The 25,480-nt window shown below is 31.3% G+C and overlaps 2 protein-coding genes across 2 annotated transcripts in view; one reads left to right on the forward strand and one right to left on the reverse strand.

The window, feature by feature from the left end:
• The window catches only part of LOC118204980 (TOG array regulator of axonemal microtubules protein 1), a 170,721-nt gene extending 156,118 nt beyond the window's left edge, over nucleotides 1-14,603 (forward strand). The window contains exons 14-15 of the mRNA XM_085812959.1: nucleotides 2,716-2,842; nucleotides 13,163-14,603. Coding sequence (XP_085669085.1) covers nucleotides 2,716-2,842; nucleotides 13,163-13,252 — 217 coding nt within the window. The 3' untranslated portion in view covers nucleotides 13,253-14,603. The remainder of the gene's footprint in view (nucleotides 1-2,715; nucleotides 2,843-13,162) is intronic.
• A 3,369-nt stretch (nucleotides 14,604-17,972) lies between these two features.
• Nucleotides 17,973-25,480, reverse strand: part of LOC118191962 (E3 ubiquitin-protein ligase synoviolin A-like) — an 89,597-nt gene continuing 82,089 nt past the window's right edge. The window contains exons 14-15 of the mRNA XM_035362829.2: nucleotides 22,291-22,376; nucleotides 17,973-18,352 (exon numbers count right to left, since the gene is read on the reverse strand). Coding sequence (XP_035218720.1) covers nucleotides 18,204-18,352; nucleotides 22,291-22,376 — 235 coding nt within the window. The 3' untranslated portion in view covers nucleotides 17,973-18,203. The remainder of the gene's footprint in view (nucleotides 18,353-22,290; nucleotides 22,377-25,480) is intronic.

Below are 25,480 nucleotides of genomic sequence, written 5' to 3' on the forward strand. Positions count from 1 at the left end.
ATTACATAAATTAAAAAAATTTTATAAAATCATGTCATGCAGTATTCTCAGAATAATTTATGTGGCCTCAATTTTGCATTACGGTTTCATGTGAAAAAGAAGAATTTCAGAAAGATTTATGTGGTCTCATTAATTTTTTCTTCATTTTAAACTATACCAATATTATATAAATTTAAACTAAGGAAAAATTAAATTCAAAACCAAAACTCAGATTATGCACTGAAAGTTGCATTAATTCAGTGGTAATATTTAATAAATTCCAAACATCTTTGGAAATTAAAATACCAGTTTTGAAATAATCAATTGGCACCCAAAATTTGTTAATGCTACTGAGCTAAGAACTATTGTAAAAATGCTAAGAACTATTTTAAAAACATAAAAAGAATGCGAGAGCTCTTCCAAAATCCCGGTGTTTTTGCATGGCATTGGTTTGTCTGGGATTTTGGAACAGCTCCTTATATCCTTGTTAATTTTTTCATTAACAATTTTGATTTTTTGGGAGTGCATTTACCAATTTATTATTCTGAAATTGAATATACTTGAATTTGCTTAGATTATGTTTTGAGTTTAATATATGTAGACATATTTCAGTATGAGAATTATTTTAACTGTCAAGAATTTTACTTGATTTACTTAACTGAGAATAATTTTGTCTTTAAGTATTCTAAAATGATAGAAAATCGGTAATAGTTGATTAGTCCATCATGGAGCACCAGAAATACAACAGGGCATGGGCTTCACGAGCTTGTTGAAGTATTTTGTGAGCAGAGAACAATATAATGTTTACTGCAAAGCAGTGTACCATTAACATTCTCTTGTATTCTGATGTGTAGAATTTCTGTATTTTACAGGGTGTTGCTTGGCATCCCAAACACATTTAATAATATTGAGATCTGGTGACAATAGCCAAGACACTAAACTCAGATTAATGTTCTTCTAATTTGGAACATCTAGTATTGTATAAAGGCATATTGTTCTATTAGAAGAGGCAAACTAATCTAAAAGAAAAAAAAAAGCAGCATAAATAAATATCATCATAAAGTCCATATATAGTATTCACCTGTCCCAGACAGTTTTATATTCAGGGAATTCTCAACATAAGGCCTATTATAGAATTATCTGAGGTTACTGGGAAGTGCTACTTAGGATGAAAAACCCCCAGTCTACATACAAATGTGTTTAACATTCGTATGTAGACAGTTATAGACACACTGAACCTACAGAATGCTGATTAAATAAATGTCTTACAATTAAAAATAAATACTAACCTCCTGTTCACATTTAGAATACAAGTTTCTTGAATTTTCTTCTTTACGTGGATCTTCCTATCTGTATGAAAAGCTGGAAATATGACTCTTACAACCAAGTTACGCCATTTCAGTATGAAATATTCCATGGAAGTTTTCCAAGCTCAAGCAAGGCACATAAATTTGTATCCAGCATCCATCAAGGATACTTGGCATAAGTTTCTAGAAACCTATATTTTTTTAAACCTCCACACTGAATTCTAATATTTCTTGAGAATGTGGTACATGCTTGTAGCATGAATTGGATCTTTTAAGCTGGCACTGGTCATGTTTGTTCTTTTTTTAATTGCAGCCCTCCTGTCAAAAATTTGAGATTCTGCTGAAATAGTTACATTACATCACTGAAATAGCCATATGTGAAAAATTGGAGCTTTGCTTGTACTATATTTGAAATGCTATGACTAAGCGCATTAAGTTGTACTGAAAATTACTTAATTGTGATAACTTGCCATTTTCACGAAAGGTAACAGCTCTAGAAGTTTCCAGAGATTGCAGCTGTTTATATACACATTGGCATAACTAGTGACATGCACAGATACTGTTGCTATATATTCTACATAATAAAAGTTCTGGTATTTTGTTCTGAAAAATAATAAAAGACCTTAACAAAAAGCAACAAATTAATTATGCCATAACTGCAATAAAAGCTGTTGTGAAACCTAGAAATAAGTTTCAGAAATAAAATACAAAAAGCAAGCTGCTGTAAAGGGTCAATAAAGAGCTAAGTTTGCAAATATGTATTGATATTATTCTATAAAAGTAAGAATACATGGACAAAGTAATAGATTGTAATCCTGAGTATATTCGTACATCCCAAAAATCAGAAACTAACCCAACAGAACATTTGAATTTGAGAAAATTTTCTGGATGCTAAATATTCTTAAGCAGTGAATAAAATAAATATGTAGTAAATAAAAACTAAATCTCAAGAAGAATAATGGTTTACATGGGTCTTTCTGCAAATCATTATTACATCTTGGGAATTTTTTTTGGGGGGGGGCTGATGGGTTATAATTTGCTCCTTATTTTTTAGTCAAAAAGATAATTTACATTCTGATAAGAATTACAAAAAAGAGAATTTATGGTAAATTTCAAATCATAATAACAGGTTAGTTAATATAAAACCTTGCATACTAGAGAAAACAAAATGTGTATTTAGTTTCAAAATAGACTGTTATTTTTCATCTAGTCCATCATGTCTGTAATAGAAATAACTAAATATTTTTAATTATCTGTTTATAATCCTTAAATTGCTTTGGATGTCTGAAATCAGAGTTTTTGTTTCACATAAAGTACAATTAAAAGATGCATTGTTTGTTTAATGATTGATGATGGATTATATTAGAAACATAATAATTTCATGGTATTATTAAATGCTCGAAAAATTTTAAACTCTTTCTTCTGTTAGGTATTATGGTAGACGAATTTATCATTTATTAATGCAACACCCTGCGTTTGACAAATTATTGCTGAGACATGTCCAACCCAGTACACTGCGCAACATAAACAGTATTCTAGATTCAGTCAGAAAAAAGGTAAGTGGAATCATTGTTAGTATTTTTCAAAGAAAATGTAATACAGAGATGGTTCACACATTGTTTAGATGATTTTCATTGTATTTACAGAAATATTTTACCTAAAATTTTTGTGTTTTAAATGTTCCATTTGATAACCCTTATTCTTCACTATCTTTTTACACCGTAATTTACAAGACTTTAATTTACAAGACTATTTAACTTTTTTTTTTTTTTTTCCCTGAAGAGGTATTTTATTCCATTCCTCTTGAACAGCTTTCCAAAGTCAAAGGAGGGTTGTAGGTTGACGTCTGAACAATCTGCTTTTTAAAAGTCCAAAAGCGCAAAATTCCGTGGTTGATACATTAGGAGATTTAGCAAGGATATGAGTGAAGGGCCTTGATACAATTTCCATTTTTTCCAGGAAATTAACAGTGGATTTTGATGTGTGGCTGCTTACTTTGTCTTGATGCAATTCTACTGATTGATGGCACTGTGGGTAAAGAGAAGGTGTTTCATATTTGAAAACTGGGCATAAAATATGTTCCTGATAATATGTGAAATTGTCTTAAACAGTTTTCTGCTCTCTCTTTTAATTTTTATTTGTCGCTGTTTCAAAAACCAACAAAAAATTGATTATCCCTTTGGAAAACTTTCTTTAGATTCTTTGAACCATGTTTTAAGAATTGTTTCTTCTCTTTGATAATAATAAATGGATCTCATTTTATTGTGTTCATTTAAAATATACCCAAGATTCATCTATTGTGACAACATTTTTCAGTTTTGTCTAAGTATTTGTTTCTCAGAGCGAATTCTGCAGAGCGTTTTGCTTTCGGCGATATGTCATGGAGAAAAACTATGCAAATTATATTTTTTTGCCTTTTTAAGATTAAAATCAGCAATAATCATGTTATTTATAGTTGACAATGAGCATTTTAATGATTTTTCGACTGTCCTTTGACTTGGCAGATTTCCTTTTAACATTAAAGATCTTACTCTTGCAACATTCGAAACATTTCGTTTTTTTACTTGGCTGTGCATTTGGAACAATTTTTCCACTTGAAGCCAATGTTTTTTTTCCTCTCTTTCTTGTTGACAATATTACCTATCATAGCTTTATATATAGAAAAAACATGGTTTTGCACAGTGGTTTTTAAATAACTAGATACGAATAATTTTTTTCGGAAGGAGCACGAACATAGGCTATCCACTGCTTCTTTAAAAGCGCCATTTTGCATGAAAGCAAAATTGTCAAATAGCAGACATAATTTACACTTTCAGAAATATAGTTGCAGCTAAAAAAGATTTTTCCAAGCAGATGATTTTTTTATAGAAAAAAAAAAAAAAAAAAAAAAAAAAGTGAAAACAGCCTCTGTAAATGCATAAAATGAATAAATTCAGTTGAATTTTTCTTAAGCATTTTAAGAATAAAAATTTTTTTGAGTTTGGGATGCAAATACTTTATTGCACACTATAAAACAGGTGCATGTGAATAACAACTCTGTAATAGTTGAAAATATTTTGCATAATATAGTTTTAAATGTTTTTATGTTACCAAAAATTAATTAATTAAAAATAAAAAAATAAAACCAAACAATTATGTACTATGTATTTATGCTATTAAAAACAGCTTTCATGAATTAAAATGATTCTACAAATGTTCATAACCAAAACTACCAACTACGAGAGGTATTCAGAAAGTAAGGAACGTTTTGGAATTAAAAAGAAACTAAGTACAAGAAAAAAAAATATTATATGCATCAGAAAGAGCGACTAAAATTCTACTTTTCTACATAGTCACCAAACAAATTGAGGCACTTATCATAGCAGTGGACAAGCTTTGAAATTCCTTCGTCATAGAATTTTGCCGCCTGCAATCTCAGCCACTCAGTGACACGCACCCGCAGCTCCTTGTCATCGTCAAAGTGCTGTGTTGCTAACCAGTTCTTCATTCTTGGAAACAAGTGAAAATAAATAGGTGCAAGTTCGGGACTATAGGGCGGATGAAGAAAAACTTCCCATTTGAACGAATTAAGGAGTTTTTGAGTGCGATGTGCCATGTGAGGTCGAGCATTGTCATTCAAAAACAAAATTTTGGACATCAACTTTCCTCGGTGCTTGTTCTGAACTGCTCTCCTAAGGTTACGCAAAGTTTGACAGTACTGCCCAGAGTTTATTGTGGCACCACGTTCGAGAAAATCAACTAGAAGCACACCTTGCCTATCCCAAAACGTAGTCGCCATAATCTTCCTTGGTGACAAGGTTTGCAAACATTTTCTTAGTCTTTTGGGGGAACTTGTGTGCCCCCACTGCATGGACTGTAATTTTGTCTTACAATTCATGTATCTCACCCACGTCTCGTTACCAGTTACAATTCGACCCAGTAATGAATCACCATGTCTCTCATAGGCCTTCAGAAATGTCAAAGCTGCCCCCATTCGCTGACCTTTATGGTGGTCTGTAAGCAATTTCGGCACCCATCTTGCATAAAATTTGCAGTAGCCTAGCTTTTGTGTGACAATTTCAAACAATAAAGTCCGTGAAACTTGTGGAAAACTAGGCGAAAGCTCCGTTATTGTGAAACGGCGGTTTTCGCGAATCTTTTCATCAACTTTAGCGACCAGTTTGTCAGTCACAATACTAGGGCGTCTACTTTTCTCTTCATCATGAATGTTAGTTCGGCCATTTTTAAACTGAATGCACCATTTCCGGATGGAACATTCATTCATTACATTGTTTCCGTGCACTTCACACACTTGCCGATAAATTTCCATAGGTTTTAGTTTTTTTGCCAACAAAAACCGTATCACAGACCGCACCTCACAACTGGCGGGATTTTCAATTGCAGCGCACATTTTAAATTTGAATATCGAAAAAACGGGCAGCGTGGAAATGTTCCCGTTGTAATGGCTGGATGCCGACTGAGATACTGAGCACACAGACACCAAAATATATGTGATCAACGTGCACCTAGCGATGTCAGACAGAAACGTTCCTTACTTTTTGAATAGCCTACATAGATATATTGTAAATTAAGTACATTTTAAATTTCATAAGTCTAATACAGTCAAAAGTCGTTAATTCGGACACCCATAATTCGGAATGATCTATAATCCGGACCTCAAAACTAAAAACTTTCTGCGCATGCGCCGCGTTGACACATGCGCAGAGGCGTTCACGCGTGCGCGTAAGACCTTTTACGACTGCGCATATGAGTGTGCGCAAGTGCAGAATACGTTTTCGCGTGCGCATTTTATGTATAATGGACGTATAAGCTAAAATTATCTAATTATCTATTTCAGTTAATGTTGATGATTGCGTTGTTCCTTAATTTTCGAATTGCATCCGGCTTATTATTTTTTGCAGACTGTAAGAGCGATTTTATAAGAGTAAGCTTAAACTTTCGATTATATCAAATAGAATTTCCGATATATATTTGTTAATATGTAAAGGATCTAAAGCGAAAGTATGTTTTGAAATCCGAAATCTGTTTATCAATTTCACGCTGCTCGGCGGAGGGAACGCCGCGGCGGGCGCGTAATGAATTGGAAGTTGATTTGTCAGCACTATCTTTATCTTCAGCGCAGATGTTTTTATTTTATTTGGCTTATAATTCCTTACCAAATGTAGTATTTCATCTCGATATGCTACGTCTTTGATATGATTTAAAACAAGTTCCTCGATTGAAAACGAAAAAATTTCGATTGACAAATTAGTCGGTGTTCTTGACACAGCAATTATAGGACTTGAACGGCGGAACTTTGTAACTGAACAAGAAATTATGTCTGTTTAATAGAATTAAAGAGAAAGTATTATCACATGAAACGAAGCAAAACTTAAACAACTTACATTGAAAGAAATGTTTAATAAAGTAAACAAATAAATATTAAGCTTTTTCTTTTTGCAAATTTTGATACCCTTTAGATCATAATTGTTCTTTATTTCATAAATTACGGTTTCATATTTTTAATTTTAGAATTTCTGCATGCCATCTTACGAGATTTAAACTGATGATCTATAATCCGTAAAAATCGATAATCCGGAATCGCCGAAGTCCCGACGAGTCCGGATTAACGACTTTTGACTGTATTAGATAGATATAATAAAATTCAAATCATTGAAAAATGTATTTATTGCTTTTTAATTTCGCAGTTTGATAATCAATTACAGAATGTCTAAATTTAAAAAATGAATTAAGGTCTTTTGTTTTACAGAAAGAAATATGTGTACACCATGTTGTAGTTATCCTTAGGAGCCTTTATTTTCAAAATCATTAGCTGTAGACGTATAAAGTTTTTTAAATGATACAATGTTCATATTTTAATGTTTTCAATTTTAAAAAACCAGTTTTGTAAAAATTATGAAGTATAACTTTTTACATGGTCCCCAGTAAGAGTTTATACTCATTACAAAAAATAAAACACAAAAATTAATTTACAACTAAAATTGATCAAAATATTAGAAGTTTGAAATCATGTTCAGGGGTCATACACAAATTGAAGATAGAAAGATTTAAACTCATTCCTCACTAAAAATGAAATATCAATGTAGAAAAAAAAAAGTTTCTGATGTCGAAGAATTAAATGATGAATTGATAAAAAGATTAATTGGTGTCAAAATATTAACTGATAAGTACTACTATGCAGACTGTCATGAAAAGTTTTGATCACTATAATTTTTTTTTTTTCAATAAAGAGATCTTATTCACAGAACCTGGCAGAATTATTTTTTTAGAAAACGGTAGTTAGCTTCAGTATGAGCGCAGAACCAATCTATAATATTTGCATTAATAAAAAACAAAATGTTAGTTCAATGTATTTTTTTAATTATTAGGTGATAATTCTAAAATAACAGAACTTCATGCAAATATCACTTGACATATTTTTAACATATGAAAATTTATAAATTACCTAAACGAAAATCTTTTGCCTTATCATGTACAGCAAAATTATAAATTATAGAATGTTGCATAATAATAAATCATTTAAAAAATCTTTGAATGATATTATATGGAAAAAATCAATCTTGAATTATTTTAATTTATTATGTAATTGACCCCTAAAAATGGTAACAATATCAGAAGTTATTTCAAAATTTTAAATGAAATATTTCAGTCAACTACAGGAGTGTCAAACCTTTGTATTTTATCTTGTAGAATGCATATAAACTTTTGCTAGACATAACTATAGTGATTGAGAGACTGCAAAAAAAAGATATTTTATATTTAAAAATGCCAAAACAGAATTTGTTTTTCATTCAAAATATGTTTTATGATAGGAAATAATAACTACAACCAACAACTGCAAAAATCAAGGCTGCATAAGTACTTTTATGAACAACATATTGTCCATAAAAGTGCATAAATGTAAACAATACGCTATAGGAAATGTTTGTATATATAAGCATTTTCTATAGCATATTGTTTAATCACCACAAGTTTATTAAATATCAGAGCTTTTTGCTTCCTGTACACTTACAAATTTTTTATATGCATGTTCAGTTCTCTGTGACAATATCAAATAGTCTATTAAAAACCCCAATATTGGCTTTTAAGAATATTATGCAATCTTATTAATATATATTAAGATATTTATGTGGTCTCTAATGTGGCATGGAAAAAATCTGTAACTTAAGCTTGTCCTACGAAAAAAAAAGAACACATGCTTATGGCGTGTAGATAATTTTGGGCAGTCATTCTTGGCTAGTGATGCTAAAAAAATATCAATTCCATTTCATTTTAGGGACAGAATTAACCTTTTAATAATATTCTGAGAAGATTAAACATATTTATCTAACATTATGAACATAATACATACATACATCCAAATAACAAATTCTATTCCAAATATGGTATTTTAACGTTTTGTGTGTTACCTATAATGAAATGAGGTTTTGGAGCTGTGTAATTAATATTAGAAAAGAAATCACTTGCAAATTGTGGATGATGATGATTTAAGACTAAGGCAAAAAAAAAAAAAAAAAAAAATATCTAATGATTAATATTATCTCTTCATCCAGATAATCCATTCCCTTGATTAAATAATAAAATACAGATATTAATATGACTATTGTAAGACTTATTTTTTTACTATTGTATTAATTAATATTAGTCTCTTTTAGTATTATTATTATTATAACTTTGTATATATTATTTGAAAGCAAAATAGTATGTTACTTATTATTCACTTGTATAATTTTTTGCAAAGATAAGCATTAAATAAGTCTTAAATATAGGAACTTCATTATTAAAGTGGCCTTTATGATTAATTGCTAAAATTGGCACATTTAATTGCCAAAAATTTTTAATGGAAAACTTATTTTCTTCTCAAGACGTTATTCACCAAAAGATGCTGAAAGACTGCAGTTTTAACAAGGAAGTACTAATAAAAAGCAAGCTTTAAAAAATGTATTTAAATGAGGGATAAAGACCCCAAAATTCTAAGGCATGTTTAAGAATGTAAAAAACATTTACACATTTAAAAATTTGTTGAATAACACAAATGAATCAAATAAGATGGGCTTCTAGATAATTTTGGACATTCAAAATTTATTAGTAAATTTTATGAAATTAAAATTTTTATGTTGATTGTCTACAAAGAGAGTAAGTTGTTCCTTGTCCTATTTAAGATATCTCAATGGAAAGTATACATAATATGCAAAATTTGCATTAGGTTACAAAAATAATATAATAAAAGTGACTTTTACTTAAAGAAAATAAATTGATTTTATTCTGTATAATACTTAACTCTGCTAATTAACTGATTTGAATTTTAGTATGGAAAACTTCGAAATTTACCAGAGATGGTAATTTGAAAGCAGTGCTTTTAAATTAATATTTCTTCACATGAGAGGTATCTTTTAGAAATTTATATTAGAAAATTTGGTACGCATAGCTGTCTTTAGTAATCTTAGGATACAATAACAAAAGTTTTGATGATACAGAGGGTATTTACACATTTTTAGAATAATTTCAATAAAGAATTTAAAAAAATAAAATCTGAAAGCTTTCGGATTTTACATTATGCCCAAAGGACGTTTTTTTAACGTTTTGGGTGTTACCTTTATTTATATAATATCATGTTCTTCACACTGCAAAAATAAAATTCAACTTAACAGGAATATTGCAAAATAATTTTAAAATCAGCACATCTTCAGAATTTCCGATACACAGTCTTGCACAGAGATTTTTTTTTTTTTTTTTTCAGTGCAGTGCTGACATTCCTTGCTTTGAAATCATTGACAATGATTGTCTGACAAAATATGAAATAGATAATAAAACAAATTTCAAATTATGGTTTTCAGATCCCCATACTCGGTGGAGGATTACATTATTCAAAATTTGATGGCTCTAGGTACCGTTGTTTTATCACGAGAAACACATTTATGCAGATACTTCATTATTTAATTTTTTTAAACATAATACAGGGCTGTATTATTTGATGGACACAGTTTGAAAAGAGAATCAATGCAAAATGCCAAAATGAAATTAATAATTTTTTAAAGCCCTTTGGGCTTTAAAAAAAAATGTTTAGCAACAGCTTATTATTTGAAATGAGAAATATCATTTGCTACTTTTAATTTTACTCTTCTTTCAAAATGTCACATGGAAACAAGCTGTGGATTGAAGAATATGTTTTTGTGCTTTCTGAAGAGAAATATTCGCATTCCATAACTCAAAAATGTTGTAAAATGCACAGTATTAAAATTTCTATGTGCATAAGTAATGTTATTAATTAAAAAGAGAAAAATTACCCTACATGAAAGGAAGACTCCAGATGAATACCCAGAAAGATACGCAGTGCTTCTAATGTTAAATCATTGGTAATAAGAGAGCCCACCAGTAAAATTACTGAACACTTGTAGTTCCAAGCTGGATTTCGGAGGCTTCCATCCAGGCAAACGGGCTGGCTGCACAAGCATTTTCATTGTTTACCTCATGTGTAATGTGTATATGAGCCAGTTTTCCTCAGAAAGTCCTCTACAAAGGCATTCCTCCCCTTAGCGTGCTTTATCACAATCTCATTAAACCAAATCAAACCAACCACTGGTAAAAAAGAAAAAATCTGCTGATGCAAAGTCTTTAAATACATCTGTAGCTACAATAAATAAAATAATAAATAAAGATTTACAATTTAAAAAGCATAATGTTCATCAGCTTTTGCTAGGGCATGTGGCCCACAGGTGGACAGTTTGTAGAATCTTGTATGAAAAGTATTTAGCAGGAGGTAAATGAAAATACATTGTGACCCTTGATGAAACATGGGTTTACCTAAATGACTGGGGGAGGGAGAGACTATTTATTACCAAAAACAAAGCGAAAAAAATATACAAACCTAATTTTGTGGATGAAAAGAATATTTCAGTAAGGGGTTAATGATTGTCGCAGGATTCTCTTGCACTAGGAAATTAAAAATAAGAAGAGTGGGAAAAATGTTAAAATCAACTCAACATACTATCAAGAGAAAGCTTTATGTCTGATATTTATACAGTCAAAAGTCTTTAATCCAGACCTCAAAGCTACAAACTTTCTGCGCATGCATAAACACATTATGTGTCTACGCATGCACATAATACCTTTGCACATGCGCATTTAATGTATAACGGACGGTATAAGCTAAGCTAAAATTATCTAATTATCTATTTCAGTTAATGTTACAGATTGCATTATTCCTTAATCTGTGAATTGGATCCCGGTTATTATTTTTTGCAGACTGTTAGAGCAATGTTATAAAAGTAAGCTTGAACTTTCGATTATGTCAAAAAAATTTCTGATTCTGGACCTCCCAAAGGATCTACAAAGCGAAAGCATGTTTCGATGTCCATCAAACAAAAAGTGGAATTGCTGCAAAAAATGGATAAAGGCATATCCTTTGTTTTTCTAACCATTCCAAAATCTGTTTATCAATTTCACGCTGCTCTGTGCGGAGGGAGGGGGGGGGAGAACGTTGCAGCGCACAATGAACTGGAAGTTGATCTGTTAGCACTATCCTTATCTTCAGAGCAGATGTTTTTATTTTATTCGGCTTATAATTCCTTACTAAATGTAGTATTTCATTTCGATGTACTCTGTCTTTGATATGATTTAAATCAAATTCCTCGTCATTATAAATATCACGAATACACATCGAATAGATTTCTGGTTGCAATTTTCTAATTTCGACTATATGTAATGTATGCTTTAAGCAAGCGCACATTGAAAGAAATGTTTAATAATGTAAACAAATAAATATTAAGCTTCTTTTTTTGTAAATTTTGATACCCTTTAGATCATAATTGCTCTTTATTTCATAAATTACGGTTTCATAAGTGAATTTCTGCATGCCATCTTACCAGATTTAAACTGATGATCTATAATACGGAAAAACCGATAATCCAGAATTGCCGAAGTCCCGAAAAGTCCGGATTAAAGACTTTTGACTGTAGTAGAAATTCCATTTCTTTAGCCTAATGGCTTTTAAAGAGTGAAACTTCAAGACAAAGTAACAAGCCATACTTTGAAAAAGTACCACTGCATTCCTTGAAAAATACAGGTATTGCATATATACCATTCAACATAATCTTTCTAAACTTTCTATCTAAAGTATCTAAAGTAATTTGTAGATAAAAGTATCTAAAGTAATCTGTAGATAAAAGTCTAACTTTTTATCTACAGATTGTGCCTCTTTCTTGAAAAGAGGTCTTTTTGAGCACAAACCCACCATGATTGATGAACTCTAGAAATTAGTGGAAGAGGAATGGAAATCAATACACCTGAAAATTTAATGAACAGCCCTTATACCATAGAAATCATGACGTAGACTATGAAAAAAGTCCAGAAAAAAGGCTATCGGATCAAACATATAAGAAAATAGTCTTTACATTTTAAACATTAATTAAATAGCCTTGGAATAGTTCTAAAAATGTTTAAACACCCTCTGTATCTCTGTCCATTTTGATTATAGAATGACATTTAATTTTTTTTTTTTTTACTTCGCATGTGGGAAAGAATTTTGTCAATATTTTCCCCCTAGAGAGTCTATACAAAACCTTCAGTGTGTATATTTTTGCTAAAATCATATAATATAACCAAAATTGCAATAATCTAAAGGTATATCTCACTTAATTCCTTTAATTAGATGCACGGGTCTATGATTATAAAATGCAAATTTTGGGGCAGTTTATTTAATGCATATTAATCAAAAAGATCATTGTGAAAATATTTTATTTTTTAAATTTGAAGCTTTTTTTGTTAAATGCCATAAATATGGGAAATCATTATTCAAAAATAGTTATATTTAGTTTTGATTCATGAACATGTATACTTTTATATATATTTATGAATATTTTAATTTGTGATTTTAGGGTCCTGGTGAAATGCCAAAAGAAGGTGTGTCTGCAAAAACATTGAAAAATGAAACATATCGCAGTGCCCTCTTGAACAGGACTATGTAATTAAACCACCTGCTTGATTTTAAAATAAATAAAAAATAAAATAAAACAATAAAAAAAAAAAAAAAAAAAAAAAAAAAAAAAAAACCGTCCATGTGTGCAAAAGGAGTTGAGTTAAAACTTGTCATAGGTATGAACCAGTGTGAAAATGGGGAACCTAAGTGTTTGTGGAAAAACAAATCTGTGATTATACAGAATACGGCCATGGTCTCAAGCCTATAAATGTTCTATAATACTATGGTAGAAATATCATCCTGTGAAAAAGCTTAATTTGATGAACACTGCTTTTCATTTTTCTTACGGAATAAACAAACTGCATTGAGAATGCTGGTTTTATCTGAACAATATTTGGTTTACTCCAAATTGTGATATATGCTATTTCATTGCATAGAATATTCATTTTGTAAAGTACATTTACATATTCTACTTCTGTCATCATCAATTTACAATAGGATATTTTGAGATGCTATATATTATTCACCCATTTTTGTGCTGAAACCATTGGTTATGAGAGAATATTGCTGAGAAAGGTTTGTTTTATGTTAAATTTTATGACACTGCTCCGAGATTTAGCCATCTGCCCATCGAAAGAATGTACATATTAATCATTTCTAATTACTTGACCCATTCTAGAGCCTCATGGAAAAATGCTTTTGAATTTCTAATATTCTGTATTCATGTACATTTGAATAATGAATTTTAGACTGCATCAGTTTGTGACTACTGTAAAATTCATATGGATTTGAAACACTAAAAAGAGGGAGACTGATATTCCTTTTTCTTCCAAATGATGTAATAATTCTTTTAATTTAATATCAAAGAAAATTTGTAGCAAATATTTTTACAACTCTTAATACTAAATTGTTATGTTGCCTTGCAAATCAAAGACTTTTTTTGACTTGATATTTAAATGATTAGTTGACTGTTTGGATTATTAATGACTTAATTGACTGACAAAGCAAAGGAGAGCTACCTGCTGCATGAGAGATGTCTTCAAGACTTTAAAAAAAAAAAAAAAAAAAAAAAAAAAAGGCTTATATTCATATTTTACATATGTGAAAAATTACAAATACCCTTCACAGCAGCCAGCTCATTCATCAGTGACCAAACTAAAGATTAACTACCATTCTTCAGTTGTCGTATCCACTTCACCTTTAGTCAATATTTAAACAGATACATGCATTATATAATATTCTAGTCATTAATATATTCATACTAAAATCTAATACATGAAATTTACTGAACAGGGTTTGTAAATTTATCTTATCTAGAATTTTCATAATCTGAAACAGAGATCTTGCACTAGAGTGGGCCAAGTAAACATTATTTTTAAATCTGTCAAAATGAAGAAAAGTTTTTCTTATCTTCAAAAATATTCCTAAACTTTCTGGGCCCAGAAAGGGAAAAAAAAAAAAAAAAAGCCCATTTATCTGTGTTCTAAAAAAAAAAAAAAAAAAACTCTTCTTGCATTTTTACTACATAATAAACTGTATAGAAATATTTATACTAAATTCAATTTTCCTAAAGTGAATGATTATTTGATTAGGAACATTCTTTGAATACTTAATAAATATATAATTCTTCAGTAAACAAACAGCTGTATATAATACATACACTGTTTGAACATTTTTAGTGAAATTTTATTGCTTGCAATATGGAAGATAAAGAAAATCAACCAAGTAATTAAGTAACATTTTTTTGTGGAGAGTGCAGCAAAAATAATTTGATTTGCTGTAGATTTTGGATGACATCTACTAATTTAAGCGCCTTTCTGTAAAGCTTTTGAAAAGAAAGTCCTTTTTAAAAATACCTTTAAGAAAGTTTATGGGTAAATGTAATTAGAATTTCTAAATGCATTATTAAAGTTACTTTATTAATTAAGATGCAAAATGAGTATGCTTTGATAGAGAGAAATCATTTACCATTCTCAAAATGTTCACTGAATTTGTATTTTTAATTAAGCAAATGTGAACATTTTTTAACTATTCTTTTCACATCTAAATGTACACATACATGTGCCACCTGAATTACCATGGTTATTTTTTTAGCAAACATGCTGAAATAATTTATTCTAAATCAAAGACCAAATAGCATTATTGAATTCTATTCAATTTACAATTTTCCCCAAATAAGATTAATTTTAATTTAAACTTTTAAACAAGTATTTGAAATAGTTCTGTATAATTCTGAAATTTTACAAACACTGTATAACAATCATTCAGTTGGACACTAGTTATGAAAACTTAATTAGATTTCAGATAAGGAAGCTGTAAAAATCAATGGGTATAACATATTCAATTTAAACGCAATTCTCAGTTGCTGCAAATCAATAAATCAGTCCCTCTTCTCTCCCAGCAAGGAGAGAAGAGTTTCAAATACAACTAGTTTGTTGTCATTTTACTTGAAATCATTTTCATGCAGTTTATTCTAGTCACTTTGCACTGAAGTTCCTCGATTCAAATATATACCTTTTAAATGTCAATTATAGAATACAGGCTGCTATATTCTTTTCCTCTTTTTGAATTCCTTTCATATTTATAAATGAAACATTCTGATTCAGTTTAATAAATTTCCATACTTCATGCTTATTAAATCAATGTTTTTAGCGAACTTCTCAGTTTAAAAAAAAATGATAAAAATGTTTAAAAATCCATGAGATTAAAACAAGTACTGTATGTTATGCTTCAAAAAATTTTAAAACCATTCTATTTTTTGTTTTCAAAATTTTTAATCTGAATTAGCTTCTTAATATATACAAAGAGGCTTGCATTACTTGATACAGGGGTTGGACAAAAATATGTTTCTTTGCTTAATATGGTGTAGGAAAACCGTTGGCATATAAAACAGTTTGCAGTCTTCTCGGAATGGATAAATACAGTTCCTGTATGTTTGCCAAGGGAATATTATACCATTCTTCCTGCAAAACGGTGGCAAGTTCAGATAACGGTGGATAACGAGAATGCACTTTCCGTTCCAATTTAGACCACAAAGGTTTGATAATATTCAGGTCTGGTGACTCTGGTGACTGTGGTGGCCAGGGGAGATGGGACAACTCCTCCTCGTGCTCAGAAAACCAGTCCTGGACAATGTGAGCTGTGTGAACAGGGGCTTTGTCTTGGAAGACACCATCACCATCGGGGAACAAAGTTTGTACCATGGGATGAACTTGATCGGCCAAAATGTTCACATAAGTCTTGGCAGTCATGTGCCCTGACACAGTTATCATGGGGCTAGCAGAGAACCACGATACGGCTGCCCAAACCATAACAGAACCCCTGCCATGTTTCACTCTTGGCAACAAGCAGTCTGTATTTTAGGCTTGAGATGGCGTTCTCCAGACATAAACTCGGCCAGAAGTAGGAAACAATGTGAAAGAAGACTCGTCAGACCATATTACTCGCTTCCACTGCTCTATAGTCCAGGCTTTATGACTTAAACACCACCTTTTCGTGTTACGGGCATTAGCATCACTGATGAGTGGCTTCTCAATTGCAGCACGGCCAGCAATTCCCTGTTTATGAAGCTCCCTTCTAATTGTTTTGGTACTCACGGGGTTCGGTAACACAACATTCATTTCAGCAGTAACTTTTGCAGCTGTTGTCTTTTTATTTTTCGTCACAATTGCCTTTAATGATCGTCTGTCACGATCACTCAGGACACACTTTCGTCCGCGCTGTGATTTAGCAGATGATGTTTTTTCGCTTTTCAAATATGCGGAATAAATCTTCGATACAGTACCTCTTGAAACACTAAACACCTCGGCTACCTTGCTCACGGAAGCACCTACCATACGTGCTCCAACAATTTGCCCACATTCGAAGTCTGTTAACTCTGACATAATGCAATGACAACCTCACATAACAGTACTCCGACAACAACTGAACTGTTTAGCACATTTACGAAGTTGTATAGGTGGTGTCAGTAGTCAAAAACGCCAGCGCCACCTACATATTTCATTAAAATCAATCTTTCTTTTCAAACATGCATTTCACAAGGTGTTTCCATATTTTTGTCCATCCACTGTATGCCTCAATTCTGAAAGCATTTAAACATTGAAATTATGAATTAATCTCTAAATACATATTGAGTAAACATAAGTACAGATATTTTGATAGAAATTCATCTTAAGCTCAATGTTTTTTCATTAAGGAAATTTTGTTTGTAACAAAAAATAAGTAGAACATTATAAACAAAAATAATCTTATATTTAAAATAAAAATTCTTTGCTTCTTTTGTAAACATTAATGATGATTGAGAATTCTCAGGAATGCAATTTTAGACTGTGTTTTAAGTTTTCAAGTAGTTTATTACAATTCACTAACAGAAGCAAAATATTTTAAAGACTGTTTATTATTTATTTACACTTTTATGTCTTCATTTTCAACCATATATTTTTTTCCAAAATATATAATTTAAGCTTTAACACTATTGCAATTTATTTATATTCACATGGCTTCTTTTAATGCAGAAAAAATGTTCACAAGTTATTACGGCATTGCTTATAAATCTAGTCAAGTATCAAAGTCTTAGTATATACAATAATTATTTTTTGAGCAAAGTTTGTTTATCTAGTATTTTCATGTGATTAACCTGGTGTTAACTATTATAAAAATTTTCCTTGTTTTTATTTGTGATATGTGAATATTGTAGTCTATTATAGAGAAATCTATTTTCTGTTGTAAAATTGTTATACATTGAAATAAAACAAGTTCTCGAAGAAGGGTTTTCATTTATATTGTGAAATTTGAACACTTAAAAAAGTTTCTTTTTATTATCAGTATTACAATATGTACATAATATGACACGATATTTTAAGTGATCACTTTAAATTTGCTGCAAAATATTGTGTCCTTAAATAAGTGATTAAGCACTCCTGCTATGCAGCATGAAAAAGTTCCCAAACAATCAAACAAATGGACAGAATATATTTGAAATCTATCACTCTCTTCAAAAATTAAACTTGCTGGTCATGGTTATCTCCTCCTTGCTCAGGAGCAGAATGACCCTGCTCTTGAAACCTCTGGAGCCGCCTGCGCCGCAATTCTTCATGAGAATCACTGACTGTTGTGGTTGACTGCAAAGGCTCTGTACTGCTAATGTGACCTAAAAACAAAAATTTGCATTGAAAGAAAAATATTGTAAAACTCATTCATTACTATAATTTCCAAGTGATTATGGATTTCTAGAACATTAAAATGAATGTTGAAAATATATCTGATTCTCTATCTAGTAATAAATTCTTAAGTTATAAATCAGTTTGCTTTCAGTTATATTAGCATTATAATTAATTTATTAATCAAGATGAACACTATTCCTAATTGCACTGGCAGCATATATGTATATTATTAAATTTTTTCATAAAAATTTTAGTACTTTCTGATCAGCACCCCACCCCCCAACATTTTGTCACCATAATAGGAACTATGTTAATTGGTGAAAATTATTTCTTTGGCTACCTTTATAGCACACTAGTACTATTCTGTTTATAATAAATAAATAAAATAATAAAAAAACATTTCATAAGAAACAAATGTAATGAGGGAAAAACAAACATCTATATATGCCCAATATAATCATTTTTATAACAGATACTGTTTAGTTATGGCTTTTAAAATTTCTTTAAAACAATCTCATCTGTTGAAAATTTGTGTGTGTAATATGCACTCACAATGGTTTTTTGTTGTCAATATGACAAACAAATGACAGTTCTTTTGATTATCGAAACTATTTAAAAGCAATAGATGCAGTTAAGAATATCTTTTTTTTTAAATTTTTTAAATCTGATTTAAATAAAAATGCATTTAATTCATGATATTTCTATTTAAAAACATTACATATTTTCATAGAATTCTACTACATATTTTTTTTAAATTTTAAAATATACAGAAGATATATGTTCCCATTTAATATCCTGTAAAATGTTTTGCCATTCCTCCTGGGCCAACTTGATTGATAATCTCTGTAGATAAACAATATTAAACTTTAAAAGAGCCCTTTTGGGCAATTGTAAAAATCTGAAGTCTTTCCCTTTTTCAAACAAGCTTAAATGATTTCCCAATTTATACAATTACCCTACCACAATTAAATCTTTTTTTTTTCATGCATTAATGAAAAAAAAAAGTCTCTATCAAAAAATAAATTTATGAACTCGCTGAAAGGCTTGCAAACTATTACTGTCTTATGACACTTAATTTTTTTGTGGTACCCAAATCTGGCAGCCTATCATGTCCTAGACATGTTCGATTGGTGAAAGGTCTGGTGACCTTGCTGGCCAAGGAGGAGTAAGAACCACACGAAGGCAGTCCAGAGATATGCGAGTGGTATGTGGCCTGGCATTATCTTGTTCGAAAATGGTTCCAGGATGATGTGCCATGAATGGTAATGCAACTGGCCGCAGGATGATATCAACATACTGTTGAGCTGTTAAAGATGTATGGAGGATGACTAAAGATGACCTGCTGTCATAAAAAATAGTGCCCAACACCATCACACCAGAATTTAAGGCTATATGCCTTTGTGAAACAAAGGCTGATTGGGACCGATGTCCTCGTCCTCTCCAGACACAAACACGTTGATCCATCTGCTTCAAGAGTGAAGCAGGATTCATCGCTGAACACTACACAATACCAGTCTGATGGCAGCCATGATGATCGTCTGTGACGCTACTCTAGACTACTCCACTGATGTTGTGGGGTAAAAGCCAAACGTCCTAAAGGGCTCTGTGAGCATAACCCTGCCTTAGACAAGAGCCGTGAGATGATGAACAGTACCACAGGAGGCTGTAATGTGTAGAATAGTCGATAATGATACTGTTGGGGCGGTTTAGGGCCTGGCGAACAATCATCCTATTGCCTCACATTTGTGCTCCTTGGTCTTCCAAAGCCTTCATTTCATCGATAATTTCCTTGTAGCAACCATTGCTGCCAACATCTTTGCACAGCAATGTCTGTACGCTGCAGGTGGTGGCCAGTTGCTCGGTATGACCACCCAGCTTCATGCAACCCTACAATGCGACCACGTATGAAGTCGTTTAGTTATCTGTAAGGTGTTCGATATCATCATAATGACATTTAATGGCAGCAACAAAAAAAGATAAATTTTACACGTCTGTTGCTGGTTTTATACTTTGCGAATTGTGCACTAGAAATGTGCATTATGATCGAAATTCCTGCTCATTTTCCTTGAACTTTGATCATTTGCCTGTTCGATTAAGATGTTTTTGCATACCAAATTCCATCACGATTGCAAAAGTCATTCTTGGTTCTTAGATTTTTTTGCAGCAGAGTGTATTTTGAAAAGTAAAAAACAAATGCAGACCTTTGAAATTTAATATCAAGTTCAGAAATCAAAAGATATTTAAAAGCTATAAATCCAAAATGCTGTGTGGGCTTTTTTTAACTTATGGGTTTTGCATCCTTGATTTACGCATCATAAAATTCTTTTTCATCAATACTTTTTAAAAATAAGTGCTCTTAAGCTTCATTTACACTATGGTTTTAAAATCATAACAGGTTTAAGCTGAGCTTTGTTGCTAAACAACCAAACATTGACGTATCACAAAAACTGCTTTAAGGATTTTGCCTAAAAGTTCTAACTTTTCAACTTTATATAAAGTTGGTATAAAAATCCCTAGGCACAGCGAAACAAACATCGGCCGATGGTTTCACAGAGTCAACTACACATTTATGTATGTGCACATTTCCTTTCCCTAATTGTTTATGGCTTAAACCCTGCTAAAAGACCTGTGAATGGACTTAATGATATTTATGCCTTAAACCACAAAGATTTATGACGACAAAACTGAATGAAGCTTTACAGATTTCTGATACTGCTAAATTTTCGCAAATCCTTGAACAGCATTTTAATATGAAATTATTCAAAAGAATTTACATTAAAAAACTCCACATCACTATTTTGATAAGTAATATATCACTGCAGCCAATTTTTATGGTTGTTTTTAAAAATTTATTTCATATGATAGGCATGGCTTCAATACATTATATTTTGCATTAAGTAATAACACAGTCACTCGACATCACTGACTCACGGTCTGCTTAAAAACAGCTATTCCCTTTATGTCTTTGTCTTCTCTACATCTATACATTAAGTGATGTCACTGAACTTGAGAATTAAAAAAAAACCCTTATGGTTACCGCCTCTATTGGCCTTGGACAAACACAATGTGTTACACATTACGTTTTATGCCTAAATGAAATGAGTAGCAATGTTATATACTCACTTTCAAAAGTTAAACACGGAGAGGAAAATGCTAACTTTTGGAAGCCAATCAGAATTGAAGAGGATGCAATTCGCTGCAGAGGTAGGTGGAAGTATGCAAATATGTTAGGTAACAGCCAATCGCAGTTTCATGTCAAGAAATATAAAAAAAAAAAAAAAAAAAAAAAAAAAAAAAAAAAAAGGCAGTCTTATAAGAAGCCAGCTATATGAAGGGTTACAGAAGTTGATTGTAAGTGCTGATAGAAGGTGTTTAAAATTTTAGTACAATTTGTTTTCAAGAAATGCGTGTTTCTATGACTTCTAAAAGACGAATGGAAGATTCTGAGCGCTGGCGTGCTGTGGGGTGTATTGAAGCAGGACAGTCGATCACAGATGTTGCTCTTTTCTTCGGCGTTCATCATTCTGTAATTTCACGTTTATGGAAACAATTCCAAACCACACAGATAGTTGTCCAAAGGCCCGCAGAAGATCAATATATTGCTATTGTATCCAAGCGGAATCGCAAAGCGACCTCCACACGTGTGACATCTATGGTTACAGCGTCCATTAATAAGCCAATATCAGCGCTAATGTACGCCGAAGATTACATATGAGTAGACTGTACGCTACTTTCCTGCCGAATTTTGTGTCAATCAAAGCAGTATTTGTTGATTTTTTTGCATTTTACAACTTCGTGCTTAACTTTTGGAAGTGAGTGTAGTTTTTAAGAAAATATTACGAAGAGGCATTATTATGGATTTCAGATGCTGATAAAATATACAAAATTAATGCATGAAAAAGCTAAAAAAATAGAAAATATATACCTCCATTCATAGTTGGCACATTTTCAGATTTTGAGATATTTGGATTTTTTGCAACATTCTGACTTGTTGAATTCACACTGACAGTTCTGAAAAAATATAAAAATCATCACGGATAAAATAGTACTAAAAGTATTTACAGTTTTTAAATAATGGTATTAAAAATCAAATTCTTACACTCCATAACAAATATCAAGTTCTATGTGAAATATTTTTAATTAAATTTCTTTTTTTCTTTTCCTATAGAATTTATTTTTGATAAAATATTTCTTAATTTGAATTTTCATTTTTTGTGTTAATATTACATATGGACATATATTTAGTCCAATTTTATATCACATACTGCAAAACATCTGCAAGTATATCAAAAATGTAATATAATTTTCATAAAATGAAATACGTTAGTGTGCAAAACTTAAGGAACTTTTCTAATTTCGACTAATTCCAGAAAAAATCAACTGTGAAACATGAAATTCATGCTACAAAGGCATAATGTAGTATTTAAAGAAAGAGAAAAGTACAACAGAAAAAAAAAAAAAAAAAAAAAAATGAATAGAATGCATACAGTATGGAACAAACAGAAAAAAAAAGGGGGGAGGCTTTATTGACAGTATGGTATTGGTACAAAAACTTGTCAGTCCAAGACAGAGAACAACAAGCCAAAGAGGCTTAGTAAGAGGCATGACAAACCTTAACTGCAATGGTTGCACTCCATCGTCTGTCAATACTCAACATCATATTATCTAACAGTTATTAGTGTATTTCTATTCTTCAAGAAGCATCTGTCTCAGTTGCCTGGTGTTGTCCAGAGGGTAAGACTTTTCGCAGGAAATCTTCCTAAAGTATCCCACACATTTAAATTAGGGGAGCATGCTGGCAAATCCATTCTGTGGATATCTTCACTTTCTAGAAGGTTTTCAACAGAATGTGTCCCATGTGGCTGTGCACTGTCATCCATAAAAAAAGTCGGGATCAATGGCACCTTAGAAAGATTCACATGGGAGAGGATAACTTCATACTAGCAATCTTTGGTTAAGTGAACCTCTGTCAACAACATGGGGCTCTGTCCACTCGTTCATCATAACACCTCACCATATAAATATGCCAGAACCATCCCAGCAGTCCTGATGTTGGGATGAAAGCACATCTCTACCTCTCTCCCTCATCAACTGGCCATGATAATCATTTGTCAGACTGATATGACTTTGATGGATAAAGAGGTCATGATCAGGTGTCCATTCTTTGTGTTCTTTTTGTTTGCATTGCTGCCACTGGGCCATTGTCAATGATATGCTGCATTTCAGACAGTGGTCAAATAAGGCCACCTTTATGAAGTCATATACAAAATGAACATTTTAAGTCATGGCCATAGAAAATCAGCAAACCTGTTGTCCATTTACCATGAACAACTGCTGAGCAATGTTGCCTGCTGCTTGGTTTTGACACCTTTTCACCTGCAGGGTGATATAAATGTCAGCAGTCACTGTTGTTTTCCTTGACCAACCGGTGATAACTTTTCGGTCATTGACTTTAATTTTTAAAATACAATGAACGTTTCTAAAAAAAAATGCATTGAAACGTTTTTGTTTTTTCTTTGTATTGTCTGATCTTTATCTATTTTCAGATACATTATGTAAAAACATTTGGTAATTATAAAATTATTATAATAATTTAAAGAAATATCAAAATTTCTAAATTTCTGGCGACCCCCTACTTCAAGTCCCGCAACCCCAATTGGCGTCGCGACCCGCAGTTTAAGAAACTCTATACTAGACTAATAATCAGGTGGTTATGGCATAACTGTGTAGTAGAAGGATGAATGATTTGCAGACAATCATACTGTGAGTAAGCACATAATTTATTTTTGAACATTACGGCAGTGAATAATACCAGAATTTATGAAATCATATTTCTGAAACAACAGAAGAAACCAAGCAGCGACAGACGATGCAAGTTTTTCAAATGAGAAGAGAGGTAGAAGTTTAAGTACACGGTTATACAATATGAAAGTTCACACACAAAAAAAACTATATATAAATAAATAAAAAAAAAAAAATAAATAAATAATAAAAAATAAAAAATAAAAAAAAATAAAAATAAAAAAAAAATTAGAGAAGTTCTGAATTAGAGAAGTTTCGAATTAGTTATGTCCTCAGCATTATTAAGTTATTGGATTTACCTAGAAGTGACACAGTCGAGATGCACATTGCAGATGCTAAGAGGAGAACATATAAAAATCTAAAAGAGGAAATTTAAAGGACTATTGCTAATTAAGTTAGTAATTTATTTTTATATTTTACATATATTATTATATGTATATAGACTTTATCTTACACTTTACTTTTCCCATTTTTATATTAGTTACATATATGTATGTTTTTACAAAAACAAAATTGGTTTGAATTTTTGTTGTACTTTCACATTTGACACTGTAGAAAATATAATTATGATAGCTTTCAGATATTAAACTGAAAAACAGATTATTTATGTATAACCTTTAAATCAAAACTATTAACTTTATAGTGATGCCACAGACCACACAAAGATTAAAAAAATTCATGTGTGCCCTCTCCTCTCCCCAGTCTTCCAGCTGTTATCAGATGTGAGATGACATACTCTGACATTACACAAGCAAAAACTTGTTCCGTGATGCTTCCACTTAAAATTACAAAGTTTCATAACCAGTGTCAGAAGACTTTTGTGATCTGCAGTGCATCTGTCATCAAAACCTCTAGACACAGGAGGGCTGACCAACTAATGATTCTGCCAGCTCTCTGGCATCATCTTCAACTACAATGAATCAGATGCCATAAAACACAACCAAAAAATTAAAAAGGCGTGATTAATTCAATCTGAAAAATGTTCCATACAAAGCAAATACTCAGAATGCTCCGAAAGTCTTGTCTACAGACTCTTGCCTCTAACAAGATCTTCACATAATGAGGAAAACTACTGTACTTACCTTCTAAATAATTGCTTCTATGTATTTAATCTTGATAATCAATTTGTTATCATGATGGAAGGAAGTGCATTTTGATCCTGAGTATCAATTAAAAACGACTGCAATATGAATTAACTCAAATATTGGAAATTAATACAGAAGCTCTGTTGTGATAGCAGTATAGCATTTTACTGCCAGGTAGCAGATCCACAATTGAATCCAAAGGTAATTTAACATCACAAGGACATTAGG

The sequence above is a fragment of the Stegodyphus dumicola genome, chromosome 3 (assembly GCF_044657685.1).
Source record: "Stegodyphus dumicola isolate Sdum_Otavi_A_Nest chromosome 3, ASM4465768v1".
Taxonomy (NCBI): domain Eukaryota; kingdom Metazoa; phylum Arthropoda; class Arachnida; order Araneae; family Eresidae; genus Stegodyphus; species Stegodyphus dumicola.